Here is a 17356-nt window from a genome sequence, read left to right as displayed (position 1 = left end):
ACTCAACACAGATTAATTCACAGCTTGACTTCAGAAATGAACCTTCATTCTATATAACATTCTATTATACTAACATTCATTTCTGGCTCCCCTCTACATCCCAAAAATACACACAGGATATTTAAATTCTTAGTCAAAATATTTGTATTGTGCACATTTTTATATATCCTTTAAGATAATTAAAAACTCTCTCTATAGACTGGTAAATAATTCTAATGAAACATCCCTACATTCCTACTGCTAGATTTGAATGTACTCTACCTGATCAAATCATTTATTAAACAATTCTCCATTCAGTTCTCTTAGCTCCCTTTCAATGTCACTAAAATTGGAGATTAACTCACTTAAAACACTAAGTACCACTTCACAGCAAGAAACCACATAAACCAGGTTCACATGTGGGTCGCCCCTAAGGTTCAAATCTTTTTACTAAACCACACTAATTGAAAGTAGGCATGGGAGGGGCTTTGAGGGGCTCAGTTGGTTGAGTGGCTGACCTAACTCCCCACAGGGAATTTGCTGAAGATTCTCTCTCTCTCCCTCTCCCACTGCCCCTCACCCTGCTAATGCATGCACACGCACGTTCTCCCACTCTCTCTCTCAAATAAACAAATAAATCATTAAAAAAAAAAAAGCAGGTATGAGAAATGAGTATCTAAACTAATCAGATATAAAGTAAAGCACATTTAACCCAAGATAAAAGAGAGATTCTCAAAAAAGGATATATCTCAACTTCTATTGCTAAGACTTCCCCTTCCCCCATCTATCTCAATGATATGTCCTTCAGATGTTTTATTTCAGGTTTCATCATCTTGGAGGAGACAATATGTTGAAGTAGTTATTATGTACTATTATTTCACTATTTACATATATATATTACTCAAGCTCTAGAGGAAGACTAATCAAATGCAATTTCCAGTTTTACCACTTTCTCACACAAAATTCCTATGTCCACTTACCTATAAAATATCAACTACCTCAGTTTGCTTTGTGATAAATGAATTAATTGAAAGGGTTTAGCACAGTGCTTGGTAAAAATGAATATACATGAATGTTTGCTATTTAAAAACTATAAACATGCCACTCCTCCAAAACTAATTGCTGGTTAGTCCCATTTTTACCCTGCTTACCCTAGGTAAATAGACAAAAACATATTTTTCAATTCTGCTTCCACCACAGGCAAAAGTTATTACTAGAGGAATACAGAATAAGTAAGCACAACTGCATATACATAAGTTAGTGAAAATCTCTAACAACATTTTTTAAGTTTATAAAAAGATCTTAATAAGCTAAGGACTACAAAAGACATAAATCTGTAAATACCAAAGGTCTCTGAGCCTGACAGTTCACTGAAAAAATAAAAATACTGTAACTTGTCTCTATAAACAGTATGAAGCACTGGCTTTATATTCAAAATGAAGACTCCCAAATTACCCTCACTAGCAATATATGGATGAATGTGGTTACATGACAATTTGCAGACTTTTTAACTAGAATTCATCTCATACGTCATATCTACTTCTTAATCACTGTATTCTGGATTGATGTCACAAGAGACAAAAAGCAACCTAAGCTAATATTTAATCAGGAAACAGCAATAATACATCAGAATGTGAAAATAATTGTCATTTTTCTTTGCTCTTATCAATTATAAGTGATAGAAAAAAGAAACCGGAGCATTAAATTATTTATCCCCATTTTACCAACAGTTTGAAAAATAGTGTTGTTCAATAGCCAAATTATGGAAAGAGTCCAAACATCCATTGCCTCAAGAATGGATAAAGAAGATGTAGTATATTATATATACAATGATTTTACTCAGCCATGAAAAAGAATGAAACCTTGCCATCTGCAATGAGACGGATGGAGCTAGAGATGATTATGTTAAGCGAAATTAGTCAGAGAAAGAAATACTGTATGATTTCACACATATGTGGAACTTGAAAAAAAAACACAGATGACATAGAGGGGAGAAAAGACAGGCAAACACAAAGCCGACTCTTAACAATAGAGAACAAACTGGAAAGGTTTGCTGGAAAGGAGGTGAGTGGGGATGGGTTAAATGGGTGATGGGTATTAAGAAGGGCACTTGTGATGAGCACTGAGTGCTGAATCACTAAATTCTACACATGAAACTAATATTACACTGTATGTTAACTAACTGGAATTTAAATAAAAACTGGGGAAAAATAAACAAAAATAAACATAAAATTAAAATTAAAAGTGTTGTCAATATTAGTATTATTCACAAAAATTAAATCAGTACATTAATTGGAAGAGCAGAGTACAGCAGTTAGAAAGGACTCATGAAAGGGAAAGAGAAAGTAAGGATTCGTAAAAAGACATGAAGAAATCTTGAATTACTAAGTGAAAGCTAATCTAGAAAACCTACAGACTCCATGATTCCAACTATATGACATTCTGGAAAAGGCACATCTATGGAGATAGTAAAAGGATCAGTGGTAGCCAGGAGCTGGGGGCAAGGAGAAAGAAACAGACAGCACAGAGGATTTTTAGGGCAGTGAGACTACTCTATATGACTTTACAATGGTGGAGATATTTCTCAGAACCTAGACAAGAGTGAACCTTAATGTAAACTGTAGACTCTGGGTGGTAATTACCTGTCAATGTGGGGGCTCACTAATTGTAACAAATGTACCATTCTCGTAGGGGATGTTGATATGGCAGGGGCAAGGGATGGCCCAAGCCTTACATGTGCAGCAACAGAGGATATATGTGAAATCTCTATACCTCCACTCAATTTTGTTGTGAACCTAAAATTGCTCTATACAAATGAAGACTATTTTAGATAAAAAAAAAAAGTATGGGGACTGACTGGCTCACTCAGTACAGCATGTGACTCTTGATCTTGGGGTCATGAGTTCAAACCCCATGTTGGGTGCAGAGTTTACTTTAAAAAATAAATAAATAATAGGGACATCTGGGTGGCTCAGTCGGTTAAGTATCTGCCTTCGGCTCAGGTCATGATCCTAGGGTCCTGGGATCAAGTCCCGCATCGGGCTCCCTGCTCAGTGGGGGGCCTGCTTCTCCCTCTGCCTGCTGTGCAACGCTCTCTCTCTCTCTCTCTCCCCGACAAATAAATAAATAAATAAAACCATTAAAAGATAAAATAAAATATAAAATTAAAAAAAAAAAAAAAAGTAAGGACTCTGAAGCCAGGAAGATGTGTTTAGAAATTAACTCTACCACCTAAAAGGCAGGGTGACTTTGGGAAAGTCCTTAACCTCTTTAAATTTTAGTTTCCTCAACTATAAAATGGGGATAATCTACCCATGTTAGAAGTGCTAAAAAATTAAATAAAATAGAACAGTTTAAACTATAAAATGGGGATAATCTACCTATGTTAGAAGTGCTAAAAAATCAAATGAAATAGAACAGTTTAAACAATTACCATATTCTGAGACAAAGGAAAAGTAAATAAACATTAGCTCTTATTTTTATTAAGCTTCAGAAGTCCTGCAACTATATGAAGCTTTAGTTTTAAACTCATTATTACTTTAGTTGGATATTTTATTATAGTATTGCTCAGAGAATGGTAACTGATGAACAAAACTTTGTTTAAAAAAAAAATGTGTTTGACCCATTTTTAACAAGCTATTTATCAGGATCCTGCCTTAGTACTTAGCCCATATTGAAAATAAAGGAATCTTGCTTTTATGGTGAACTTGGTGTTATCATTTACTATTCTCATCGTTATTTATTTATTTGTTTCATGGACCCATTTTGGGGGAGGGGAGAGGATATGAAGGAGTATAACATATTGCCTAAGAAAATGGAATCTGGAGTCAAAACCCCTAGACTCAAATCTAGTACTACCGAGCTTACATGGCTATAAGACTTTGGGCAAGTCACTTAACCTCTTTATTCCTTAGCCCTTCAACTCTAAAATGGATGTAACAACCATACATAGTATTGTTATGAGGATCAACCTAATAAATAATGACTTAACAATAAAAATTTTTATTATATAGCAAGTCTTATTTAAATGTTAGGAAAGAATGAAGTATATAGTTTTTGTTCTTTAATTGAGGCCACTAAAAAAGAAAAAGCAGGTCAACCTACCTTTAATTTCTTCCACCAAAAGTTTATCACATATTTGTTTCTCATATGTTTCTATATGTTCCAAAGATTCCTGAAATAGATCTGCCTCTCTCATCACTTGATTCTGGTATAATATTAGTTCACTATATTCGTAGTCTATTTTGTTGGGAGGAACCTGAAAAAAATTGATTTTATTTATATAATTACACAAAACAATTATAGATCTTTAATTGCTATCTCAGAAAAGACATTCACACAGGCTAAAAGAAGCAATTACAAATAGAAGACTGAATAACACATTCTTTAAAATAAACAAAAAGGTGGCATTTCTGCCTATGGCAAAGTAAAGATTCAGGTCAGCAAATCCTATACCCATAGAAAAGTATGTAAAAAACTACTAAAATAAAAAAGTTTAGCAAGATAACAGAATACATGATCAAAATACAAAAGCCAATTATACTTCCATATACTAGCAACCAACAACCCAAAAATAAAACTAAAATAATTCCATTCACAATAACGCCTAAAAGAAAAAAAATATTTAGGAATAAATCTAGGAAGTAAGACCTATACATTGAAGACTGAAAGCATGCTGAGAGATTAAAGACCTATGGAAATGGAGAGACATTTCAAATCATGTTCATGGATCAGAACAATATTGTTTTGACAGTGATTTTCTCCAAACTGATCTACAAATTCAATACAATCACTATCAAACTCTCAGCATGCTTTTTTTGCAGAAATTGACAAGCTAACTCTAAAATTCAAATGGAAATAAAAGAAACCCTGCATAGCCAAAGACTTTTGAAAAAGAACAAAGTAGGAGGACATGCATTTCAAATTCCAAACTTACTATAAAGTAACAGCAATCAAGACAGTATGGTACTGGCACAAGGAAAAAGTGGAATTAATAAACTACAGCTTATTTATATAATGAAATACCAGGCAAAAGTTAAAAATGGATATACTGGGATACCTGGGTGGCTCAGTCAGTTAAACGGCTGCCCTCAGCTCAGGTCATGATCTCAGAAGTCCTGGGTTCAAGACCCCTATCAGGTTCCCTGCTCAGTGGGGAGTCTGCTTCTCCTCTCTCTACCCCCCTTTACCCCTCACACTGCTATTGCTCTTTCTGTCTCTCTCAAATAAATAAATAAAATCTTTTAAAAAAAGAAGAAAAGGATAGGGACACCTGGGTGGCTTAGTAGGTTAAACCAGACGTCTACCTTTAGCTCAGGTCATGATCCCAGGGTCTTGAGATCCAGCCCCATGTCAGGCTCTCTGCTCCATGGGGAAACTGCTTCTCCCTCTCCCTCTCCCTCTACTCTCCTCAGTGGGGAGCCTGATTCTCCCTTTGCCTCTGCATGCAACTCTCCTTTCTTGTGCACTTGCTCATGCTCTCTCACTCTCATTGTCTGTCAAATAAATAAACCAAATCTTAAAAAAAAATGGATAAACTATTCCTACATGTATCAACACATGTATATAGCAAGACATGTTGAAGGAAAAAACTGCATATTGTTCATGTCAATTTTTAAATACACAAAATAATAGTCTGTAACTTTTATGGACTTAAACATAATGTAAACACGAGTAGGAACAATCTATACCTATTTCAGAACAGTGGCTACCCCTAGGGACGTGAGAGACCTTTATAGCTACTTCTGTAATATTCCTTTAAAAAATAATAAAATGTGGAGAAATTGTGGCAAAATGTTAACATCTGTTTATCTCGTGATGCACAGCATATTTTTTTGTATTTTTCTATTTTGCATATATATTAAAATGTATTAACGTGTTTATATAAAACATAAGCAATATATGCGAGAAATAATTCCCATAATCACAAAATTATTTTTTATGTATTCTTTTCTTTCTTTAGTCCTTTGCATGTCATCAAAACAATAAGCGTATAAAAATGTTCGTATTATTTATTTTGTATCAAGAATTGTTTTAATTTTTCTAATCACTGTGAAAATTTTCTTAAGTTTTTCCATAGGTCCCAAAGACTTTATTTTTTTAAAGATTTTATTTATTTATTTGAGAGAGAGTAAGTTAGCAGGAGGGAACGGGAGAGAGAATCTGAAGCAGATTCCATACTGAGCACAGAACCCATGGGTCAATCCCATGACCCTGAGATCACCACCTGAGCTGAAATCGAGAGTCAAAACGCTTATGCAACTGAGCCACCCAGGTGCTCCCACAGGTTCCAAAGACTTTAATGCACAACTGGAAATCAGGGCAATATAGAAATCAACTACTTTAGTTTGTGCGGGTCGGAGAAACAGAATAAAGTTCTTACTTGCTGAGTTTGTCTAAATTCTTCCAAAAGTTTTAGTGCCATATCATAATCTTTTAGCAAATGGTATGCAATAGCATATCCAATCCAGGAAGCACGCTGTGTTGGGCGCAACTGAAGAAGCTGATACCTTGTCTCCTAAAAAAATTAAAAAATAATAAAATTAAATTAAAAATTGTCTTTTTCTCTTTTTACTTTAACTTTCCAAAATTTTTATATTTCACCACAGAGCTTTATGAAAATAATTTAATGCCTTTAATTCCTTTCTAATGAATTCCACAAACAAATAACAGCTCCTGAATAAAACAGAAATATTTTTTATGTTAAATTACTTAAATTCTAGAATACTCTGTAATGGTCCCTGTAAAGCTGTCTTTTGGTAACTAAACATCTTAGCAGAGAGACTAAGATACCTTTTATTCAAATAAAAAATTCTTCTGTTTATAAAATCACTGTATGAAATTATAACATCTTTATTACATTGTTACAGCAGGCCCCAGAAATAGCGCAGGTGCAGCCAAGGCAAACACTCAAACAGAACACCCGGCTGCCACTCTAAAGCAGCTTTGTATCTATGACACAAGGGAGAAAACACCAGAAATTCCACCATGGCTGCCCCAGAAGAATCCAAATATCTTCACCAGCAGAAAATGTCCCCTCCCTACACGGCCCCCACCTCTTGATAGCTCGTATTTGCCTCCAAGTTTTAGGCATGCACATCTGTTTGGAGGAACAGGGCCTCAGGAAGAACACTAGCTGCAACCAAGTTCTGCAAATGTGCCATTTTGCTTCTGCTGTGGAACTAGAGGCCAAGGGAGTCCTTCTGCACTATATGCCATAAGCAGTAACGTGATCGGATCTTTGGCAAAAAGAGAGATCTTTGAGAAAGCAGCTTAGACAGTCTCACACCTCTGCCTTTATATGCCTGGTTCCTTCAGACATATGACATTAATAGGTCTCTCTCCTTGACACCACTCTCCTTGACACCATTGCTTTTCTGTCACTTCTCTCCTTCACTGAAGTCTGCGTCAGTTGCTTTTTCTCTGCCAAATCCCACCACCATCCTGTTACAAGTGCAACACTGTGGAGCACCCATCCAACAACTTAGTGTTTTAGAATCAGGGCTTCTTTATCTTTAATGATCTCCATCACGCGGCACCCCCTCCCACAACCACATCGTAGACCTTACTGCCATGCAGAAATCATAAATTCAGACAGCTCATTCTCTGGCCAATGCTCTTACTCAGTGACATCCCTACCCTGGTTCTGAGCTACCACTAGTGCCTCTGGCTCCCTGGAACCTTGGCCTCTAACCACAAGCTCTTACATCTTCGTTTATTTCACTAACCCTTTAGGCAAGCACTGTCTTGCCAACATTCTTAATTTCCTTGCCTCATTCCTACAGATAACTGATTTTAACTCCCACCACACTTGGGCTAAAAGAAAAATCAAAAGATCTGGAAGAATGACACCATTATTAAGCTCAGCAGCATGCTTGACACCTCTGCAAAAATCTAGGCAAAGAGCATAAGGATTTACATGGCAATAGAAGACAAAAGTAAACAACAGATGAAAGAACTTAACTTATTTAAAGAGAAGTGTTAAGAGTTTGTGGGCTCCTTCACATGAGAAAGGGAGAGAATTCCACTGTGGACATACTGAAGTTAGGGCAGTTAGTAGAGTAAGCACATGGAGATAACCTAGCAGAGTTGAAGATGCCAGAGCGAAGAGATCTGGACCATAGAAAGACTGCTCTTCAACAATCCTTCCCACAGTATTTTATATTTACTAACCCAAAACAGAGAAAACTAATTAATCCCTACATTTAGATCTCAATTATAAAAGTTCTATTTATGGGGCGCCTAGGTGGCTCAGTGGGTTAAAGCCTCTGACTTTGGCTCGGGTCATGATCTCAGGGTCCTGGGATTCAGCCAGTCCTTCGGGCTCTCTGCTCAGCAGGGAGCCTGCTTCTCTTCCTCTCTCTCTGCCTGCTTCTCTGCCTACTTGTGATCCCTGTCTGTCAAATGAATAAATAAACTCTTTAAAAAATAAAAAAAGAAAGTTCTTTTTACCAAATCTGTAAATGTCAAGCCCACAAAGAATCTAGTATAGTATTTACACATAGGAGATAATCTAGTTTTTAAAAAAGCATTAAACACACAGTTTCCCTGTTTTTTAGTGATCAAGGATGCATTTTTTTTTTTTAGATTTTATTTCTTTATTTGACAGACAGAGATCACAAGTAGGCAGAGAAGCAGGCAGAGAGAGAGGAGGGAAGCAGGCTCCCTGCTGAGCAGAGAGCCCAAAGCGGGGCTGGATCCCAGGACCCTGGGATCATGACCTGAGTTGAAGGCAGAGGCTTTAACCCACTGAGCCACCCAGGCACCCCCAAGGATGCATTTCTTAAAACTATTATTGGGGAAGAAGGTCTCAGGTGACTTTCCCCTTCTACTCCAGACTATAATGAACAATCAAATCTACATAATTTCAGCCTATGCTCACCTCATTCTGAACTTCCTCATTTTAAAATTATGCCTATTGTAAAAACAACACTTAAGACTAAGTACTTACTCGATAGCCTTCAAGGTCCCTCATTTGGATCTGCAACAGGGAGAGATCCCTCAAAATTTGCAGATTATCTTTATCTAATTTGAGGGCATTTCGATAACACTTAATAGCTTCATCATACTTCTTATCAGAACGCTGCAAGAGTCCATACACATGCCAACCTACTAAGTTAAGGAAATAGAGACATTCAAGGACACTAGAATATATTATGCTATGTAGCTAACATAAAGCTTGCCTAACGACATGTTATGTTGTCTGGGACTTACTTCAGAATAATCTGGGGTCAGAGAAAGGGGGACAACAAGGGGGTGGTAAAAGATGAAACCAGATTAGCCCTGACTTACAGCTAGTATATGAAGTTCAGTGATGGGCACATGGAGGAGTGGGTGCATCATTCTACGCCCTCTACATACATATGTTTGGAATTTTCTGTTATGTTTACATAACCTCAGAAAATTCTTGGGAAAATTCTTCACACTCCCTACCCTTCACCCCCTCACTTTCCCACCCCAGCACCTCAGTCACTTATTCTTCATTTCTATTTATACAAAAATTGTAATTATCTCTTCAAACTAGTTTATATTCAATCAATTCTAAAACATGTAATCATCAGTTAATTTACTAGTGATACTAAAAAGCACAAAAATTAAGTGTTTATCTATTGTAAATTAAGGTCTCAGCAAATCTTGGAGCCAAAAAAACTATCATATTTACATGTCCTCTCTCCTCTTTCTGGGGTAAACGCTGAGATATGTACGTATTTAGTATTTCGAGAGAATCCTAAGCTAAATATGTGAAAACACTATCTAGACTATTGATGTTCAATACTGGCCAACAGCTACATGAATAAAATGTAAAAAATTAAGATAAGGGCAACATGTGAAAAGACGGCAAACAAGCATACAGATAGGCAAAACGGAAATGGAAATCAATTTCGATGACCTATCTTCGAAAAAGTATTTTTGTTTTCTCACAAACTGAGACATCAGTCAATGAAAAAAAATGGTTAAGTATCTAGTGGAGTAACAGCTTTGTCCCTGTGCACCAGAAACCCCACTAAAGAACCAATATCATATCTGCTTTAAAACGGGTTTTTTTTTTTTCCAGAATTTTTCTTGTCTACAACAAAGTTTAAGGAACTTAAATTCACTATACAAGTAATTCATCTGGAATGACAGGGAAGTTATCGGTTTATGGATATGTGAGAAAAAAATGGGTTTCAAGTCACAGATCAGTTACTTTTCCCTCACACACAAAGCAGAGCTGAAGTAAAAAAGTTCAAGAATTCTCTTTCAACTACTGCAATAAATAAACAAGGGGTAGGGAACAGAAGAAACAAAGAAAATGTTGATAATTATGGAAGTAATGGTACACAGTGTTCATTAAATTCTCTCTTCTATACAAAATTTTCCATAGTAAAGGTCTGTTTTTTTCCTGAATTAGAAAACCCTACTAAGTGGAAAATAAATGAAATAATAAAATCCAATTATTGCAAAAGGATACAGACATGGCTCTTGACATCATTACGAAGTCCTTTACGAACAAATTCATACGCTTCTTCTTTTTTTCCTAAACAGTTCAATGTCAATCCTTTCATAGCCAAAGTCTCTGAAAGATATTTTTTAACCTCTGTTTACACACGAAAATTTCAAATTATTCTCTTAGCACTATTTTTTTTAAGCTCTTACTACTATTTTAATATATCTGCCAATGCTTGTCCTATTTGTCTTTTTAATCACATAGTTAAAACTTCTGTCCAAACACAGAAAGTAAAACTATATTTAAGTATTTATTAAAGCGTAGCCTGGGTCCTTTTCTGAAATCCCTGAGGCTGGGACTGATTTCCTCAAATACCTTCTGCCCTTTATAAGACTATACAGAGGGTCTGAGATGATTCAGCTGAAAAAACATAATACGGTGGGCCCCCAAGTTCTGCTGTGTTAAATCTATGGCAGTAACTCCAGAGCTTTTATCCAAGGTCAATTCTAATCATCCTCCAATTCACATCCCACAAAAACAATCTACCTTAGCAAAGAGATGTAAAATTCAGCTTATTTAATATTGGAAAACACACCTTATTTTTGGCAGTAAGTTTATTACAACTAACTCTGGTTAGGCTAATTAACTTCAGTTTGCATTCCAAGAGTGTAACACTGAACTGAGGGAGTGGTAACCCAAAAATATATTTAAGGCAGCTAATGAAAGATGGCTTACAGTGAAATAATTCTCTGAATATGTCCACAAGAATGAGACAAGAACAATGGTTTTCAAATGATCTCTGTGGACTATGGTTCTCAGAACATGGTGATCCAGCAGTTCAGGCCCCTATAAACATCTTCATTTATCTATTTCCACACAGTGAACTTCCCTACAAGCTGCCATGTGGATAAGGGTTCCATAGAGGAAAAAAATGAAAATAAACTTTATGTTTCTCCAGCTTTACGAACCTAAGACTTCTTTCCATTTCCTTCAAAGAATGTTTTAAATGTTAGTTGAAAGCTGAGCAAGATCAGCCTACTTTCTGAATAAGATGGTCTCAAGAATTACCCATGTCTAATATTCAGAGACCCTAACTGGCGGTGCTCCACTGGAGGACCGCAACTAGCATGTCTGGTCTTATCTGTCCTTCAAACAAGCACCGGTCACCAGTGAAAAGGGATGAGACAAGCAAATATAGACCGAGTAACACCAGTGCTAGAAAACAGCTCAAGATAAACAATCCAATGGTAAATCGATAGTACCTAATTTATTTATAAAGGTCAGCAGATATGTAAGAATGACATTTACCAGAGAATAAAATACATGTGACTGTATCTTCATACTACTTCTATACTGCAAATGTTGTCTTCATTTCATACATAAGAAACCAAAGCATAAACTTAAGTTCTACCCAAAGTAATAGATGAAATGAGATCTCTAAAAGTACTGAAATATACTCCGATAAGCAGTCTTTCACAGATGAGACAATACCTCCATGTTCAGCAAATTTTGGATTCGAAAGAATCATCTTGCAAAACTTGAGACCATTTTTGTACTGCTTCTGTTCATAGCATTTCTGCAAAGAAATATGAACAAAAATTATTTAATAAAATGAATATATAGGGTGCAACTTTTTTTTGCATTGTATAAATTCTAAATTCAAGATCCAAAATTAGATCTAAAACATATGTGATGGGAAGGTGTTATGTCAATTTTTATCACTTATAACATGACGTATATTTTCGTTACCTACTTCTTGCCAAGTTGTTCTAGTATGAGTACTTTCACGTTTATAGGAAAAAAGGGAAAAAACCCGCTTAACAAATAGGAAATTTAATTGTCAGCCAGTACTGCTACAACTTTTTAAAATTCAAAATTCAAAAGCAAAAATTACGTGATAACAACATAGAAAAACACTAAAAACTGCACTATGTTTTTGCTACTTCAAGAATGAAACCAAGGTGTATACATACACACACACACACACAGCAACTACTACATATCCAGATAAACCCTGTTAAAATTCTCATAGGTATCCCTCAAGGTAGGTGTTGTCATCTCCTCCCTACAGATGTAGAAAGTGAAATTTAAGAGTTCATAAAATGTGTTTATAAATAGCTCAGCCTACTTGCAAACTCTGATCTGATTCCAAAAACCCTATCTTTCCACACTAGTTTAATACAAGTATGAGCAACACCTTTCTTCCTAAACACCACCAGCCAGGCTAAGTAATCAGCACCTGTCCACCACAGCCACTGATCACAAGAACATCTCATCATCTTCCACCTACCCTCCCACTTACGTTGACGTGGGTTTTCTTTCTAGTACTCAACATGCCAAGTTTGTGCTCACATCAGGGCCTCGGCACATGTGTTCCTTCTACTTGAAATGTTCTTCCCCAGATCTTCTTACCAGCAGAATTTCACGTGTCACCTGCCTGACCACTCTATCTAGTACTGCCAGCCTCCCACCCCAACACACATATTCTCTATCATATCACTCCATTTTCTGCACAGCACTATCATTCTCCGAAATGCCTATCTGATCACTTATTCAGTGTCTATCTTCCTCACCATACTGTAAGAACTCCATGAGAACAGAGACAAGCTCTATTGTAAACATTGCTGCATCCTCAGGGTCTACACAAATTAGGACTGCTCAAAAAAATAATCTCCTAGGTTCAAAGCAAAACAGTACCAACAAAGAAGGAGGAAGTGGTTAATCTTTGCAGCAGGGGTGGGATGGGGAGGGGAGAATTAGAAAAGGGTTCATAGAAAAAAATGTTTAGGGGCACCTGGGTGGCTCAGTGATTAAGTCTCTGCCTTCAGCTCAGTTCATGATCCCAGGGTCCAGGGACCGAGCCATGCATGGGGCTCCCTGCTCAGCAGAAGGCCTGCTTCTCCCTCTCCCACTATCCCCCCTGCTTGTGTTCTCTCTCTGTCCAAAAAAAAAAAAAAAAAGGAGGCTTCTTGGTTGCATCTAAGGAAGGGAACCTAGTAGGTGGGAGACAACAATGGGAGAGAAACCTGAATTCCAAACCATGTGAATATATTACCTATTTCTAAAATATTTAAGATAAAAATAAATGGGCACCTGGATGGCTTAGTCAGTTAAGCATCTGCCTTCAGCTCAGGTTATGACCTCATGGTCCTGCTCCCTAGTCAATAAGGAGTCTGCTTGTCCCTCTCCTTCTGCACCTTCCCCATCCCTCGCTTGTACACTCTCTCTCTTGCTCACCTTCTCTCAAATAAAATCTTAAAAAATAAAATAAAAAATTAAAAATAGTGTTGACCACAGGAGTGCATCTGACAAATGACAGGAAGAAAAACAGAAGCAGAAGGAACCACTGGCAAACAGTAAAAGAAGAGAAATATAGTTTCTTTCTGACTTACCAAGTGATCTAGAAATACCAGTAATCATACTACCAATAACAGTAATAATAGTTAATACTTTTTGGAAGCATTTACTAGAGTCAGGCATCAGTCACTTAATCCTCATTTAAATCCCAGGAAAGCCATTTCAGATGGAGACAGTGAGGCACACAGTTACTGAGTTTACAGAGCTAGTGTCAGAGCCATAATTCAAACCATGTTGTCTGTCCCTAACATCCAAGCACACAGGTTAAAGAAAAGTGTTAAGTTATACTAAGTATAAAAGATAGATTCTACTTTCAACTTTGTTACTTACCAGACAGAGAACCTTAGACAGTCACTTACCACTCCCTGGTTTGGTTGTTTCATTCTCAAAAGAAAGCACGGAGCAACTCCAAAATTCAAAAAAACCTAAAGCTAATAGCCAGTTTGGGGAATAAGACAGGCATGCACAAGCCCATAACATGTAATAAGCTAGCTATTAAATTTGTATGGATGTGTTTAAGTACATTCATAATTCATTTAAAAAAATCTGCTGTTGGGGGAGCACCTGGGTAGCTCAGTCAGTTAAGAATCTGCCTTCAGCTCAGGTCATGATCTCAGGGTTCTGGGATGGAGCCCTGAATCTTGGGATCCCTGTTCATCTCCCCCACAACCCTTCAATCCCCCTGCACTCATGCACAGGAGAGAGCAAGCTCTCTCAAGTAAAATAAAACAAAATTTTTACTGTTGGTGGCAGAGCACTTTGGTCCACCAACCAAACTTGAAAAATAATTTTAATGAAGAGGCTCTGTCAGGGAATTATGGTAGCAAAATTCTACCCACATTTGTTGCAACTATGAGATGCTAGGATCATGCACTTTTGCAGCACCTCCTAAATTCATGTACCCTTAGGATAAACATTACATAACCAGAGAAAAACGTATTTAGCATTTCCCAATTTATGTAGGGATAAAGTTAACTCAGCAGCAGCCATAACCTTCTGTAACTAGAGTATAATAAATCATGTAATTGTTTTTTAAATAATCTACCAATAACATGATTTAAACTAGAAAATACCCAAATAGAGTGAAAAATAAGTTTTCTGTCATCCTTTAGGGATAATACCAAATGTACTTAAATCCAACCAACAACTTACAGATGAGCCTGAAAGGGGCAAAAAGTTCACTTCTCCAAACCCACCCTATGAAAAAAGAGAGGTATGGAAAAAACAAAACTAAAATAACAAAAAAAAGGGGCGCCTGGGTGGCTCAGTGGGTCAAAGTCTCTGCCTTCGGCTCAGGTCATGGTCTCAGGGTCCTGTAATCGAGCCCCGCATCGGGTTCTCTGCCCGCTGGGGAACCTGCTTCCCTCTCTCTCTCTCTGCCTGCCTCTCTGCCTACTTGTCATCTCCTTCTGTCAAATAAATAAAATCTTTTAAAAAAATTATATATATATATATATATATATATATATACACACACACACACACGCACACACACAGCCCAATGAAGCAATCTGCCACAATGCTTTAATTTGAAATTTTTGTGTTTTACATTTGTCTCTCATTATTTGCTCAACACTAAGTATCACATAAAATTAAACTTAAAATGTTAATCACATCTACTGTGTATCTTTTTAACATTTTGAAGAAGCATAAAGTTTCTACTGGCTTGAAACAGAAGAGCTGCTATTAATTCCTACCTACCATTGATAATACTTAAAACTATTCTAAACTTAGTTATTTTATTTATAGTAAAGGTAAGCATATAGTCATATAACCAACACAAGCTCTAAATAATGAATTCCCGCTTATACTCAGATGAAACGACGCCCTAGAAAATACACTATGTACAACAGCAGTTTAAAATCCACAGTCTCCATGTGTGCTGAGAAAAGCGAAGGCATGTCGCCTCTCCTCCTGGAAGAACGAAACCTAGAAAGCGAGGGAAGGCACCGGGACAGTGACACGAAACCTACAGAAAACTCTTCAGGCCGGCATTGGTCATCTCTACGAGGTCGTTACTCGGCTCTCTGCTTGGAGACAAAGTCAAGGCGCCCCTGCAGAGTGAAATCAGCCAGCCCGCTCGACTTTGCCGAGTCCGGGCCTGAACGCGCTCGAAGCGACCCAAGAGCCATCTGCGTTCGACTTTGTAACTTGGAAAAGCAGTTCCAGTCGCTTATTCGCTCCCTAAAGAGGGTAAGTACCGTACACCAGAAGCATGCAAACTCTGGCGAAGGGAGGCTCGGCTTCCCCGGGTTTGCTTTTCCCATCCCCGGTGTAAGCCGGAGCCCCACTCCGCCCTAGGATCGCCCCATCTTCAGCAGGTATCGGCGTGCGCTATGCAATGGGTTAAGCACGAAGCAGTGAGTGAACACCCGGCCGAGGGGAAAGGAACACACGGGAGTTCCGGGGAAGGAGGGGTGCAGAGGTCGCGAGTCCGGCCGCAGGGGGCCGCGGAGGCCACCGGGGCCACCTCCCGGGCCCACGCGCCCGGGCCCGGAGGGACTGCGGAGAGCGGCGGCGGCGCGGCGAGCGGCAGCAGGGGACGAAGCGCGCGGAGCAGCGGCCGGCCAAGGCGGGCAGTCAGTCAGGTCGCCGCGGCGCGGAGGTAAACAAAGAACGGAGCCCGGGGCCAGCCCAGCGCGCGCAGGCGCCGCCGCCAGACCGCTCGCCGCACCGGGCCGGGTCGGGAGCGCGGCCTCGGCCACTCACCAGGATGCGCTTGAAAAGGTTGCTCTCCTTGGGCGGCAGCTGCACGTTCGGCATCGCGGCCGGCGGGGAGGACCGGCACCCGGCCGCCGCGTTTCGCGGGGGCGGGCCGCTGCGAAGAGTCGGGCAGCGGGCGGTGGGTCAGTTCATGACCTGGAGTGGGGGCCGGGCAGGCCGCTGGGCAGGGCTCGCGATCGAAAGGGAAGGGGACCTGGACCGGACCCTGTCGACTCCCGCCCTGCGGCCCGCCGAGCGGCCGCGGCTCCCGCGCGCAGCAAGATGGCAGCCGGGGCCCGTCCCCTCGAGCGGGGCGGTGTGCGCCTGCGCCAGGCGCCTCGCGGCGGGAGGCGGCGGGGGACTCCGGGCGGCGGGGGGCGCGGTGAGCGCAGGGCTAGGTCGCTGCGGCCACCCGCGCCCCGGCGCCCCGCGTAGGTCACTGGCTGTGCCGTGCCCTGATTGCTGGGCTTGCGGGCCACCGGAATGTGAGTCAGACCTTTTTGATTTCTCTGCACTCGGGAACTTAAGCGGTGCAGGCTCCGAGTAAACTCTCCGTTCAGGACGAACTTGTTTTCCTTCTAGACTTGGAGAGAAGGCTTCTCTTTTCGGTGACTACCCAAAACACAGACATGCCCAGCGTAGGTGAGGTCCTTGGACGGGCCTTGAAATGGTCTAACGGGAAAGCATGTTTGAAATGTTAGGGGGAAAAACATACTGCCAGCAGCTTAGAACACCTGACCTTGGCGGTGAAAACTGTGGTGGTTTCATGGGGACCACTGAGTCTCCAAGTCTACCTACCCTTTCTCCTCAGAAGGTTCCCCTTCATACAAGCCATATAATAGCATGGCTTAATAAGCCAATAATAATGAGAGAAACAATAGTCAAACCCAG

At 39.4% G+C, this 17356-nt stretch overlaps 1 protein-coding gene across 5 annotated transcripts in view; it reads right to left on the bottom strand.

The window, feature by feature from the left end:
* NAA16 (N-alpha-acetyltransferase 16, NatA auxiliary subunit) overlaps window positions 1–16792 on the bottom strand; it is a 63547-nt gene extending 46755 nt beyond the window's left edge. For 3 of the 5 annotated variants that reach the window (XM_059143946.1, XM_059143947.1, XM_059143948.1), the window contains exons 1-6: window positions 16472–16787; window positions 11897–11981; window positions 10430–10534; window positions 8930–9087; window positions 6362–6496; window positions 4084–4237 (exon numbers count right to left, since the gene is read on the bottom strand). In XM_059143946.1, the coding sequence (XP_058999929.1) occupies window positions 4084–4237; window positions 6362–6496; window positions 8930–9087; window positions 10430–10534; window positions 11897–11981; window positions 16472–16525 (691 nt within the window). In that variant the 5' untranslated portion in view covers window positions 16526–16787. Of the gene's footprint in view, window positions 1–4083; window positions 4238–6361; window positions 6497–8929; window positions 9088–10429; window positions 10535–11896; window positions 11982–16471 lie in introns of those variants that run through there. The other 2 variants (XM_059143950.1, XM_059143949.1) reach the window with 2 other exon arrangements.
* Window positions 16793–17356: the final 564 nt, after the last annotated feature.

This window comes from Mustela lutreola, chromosome 13 (genome assembly GCF_030435805.1).
Source record: "Mustela lutreola isolate mMusLut2 chromosome 13, mMusLut2.pri, whole genome shotgun sequence".
Classification (NCBI taxonomy): Eukaryota; Metazoa; Chordata; class Mammalia; order Carnivora; family Mustelidae; genus Mustela; species Mustela lutreola.
The sequence above is the reverse complement of the archived record's forward strand: the minus strand, read 5'-3'. Positions and strand labels throughout refer to the sequence as shown.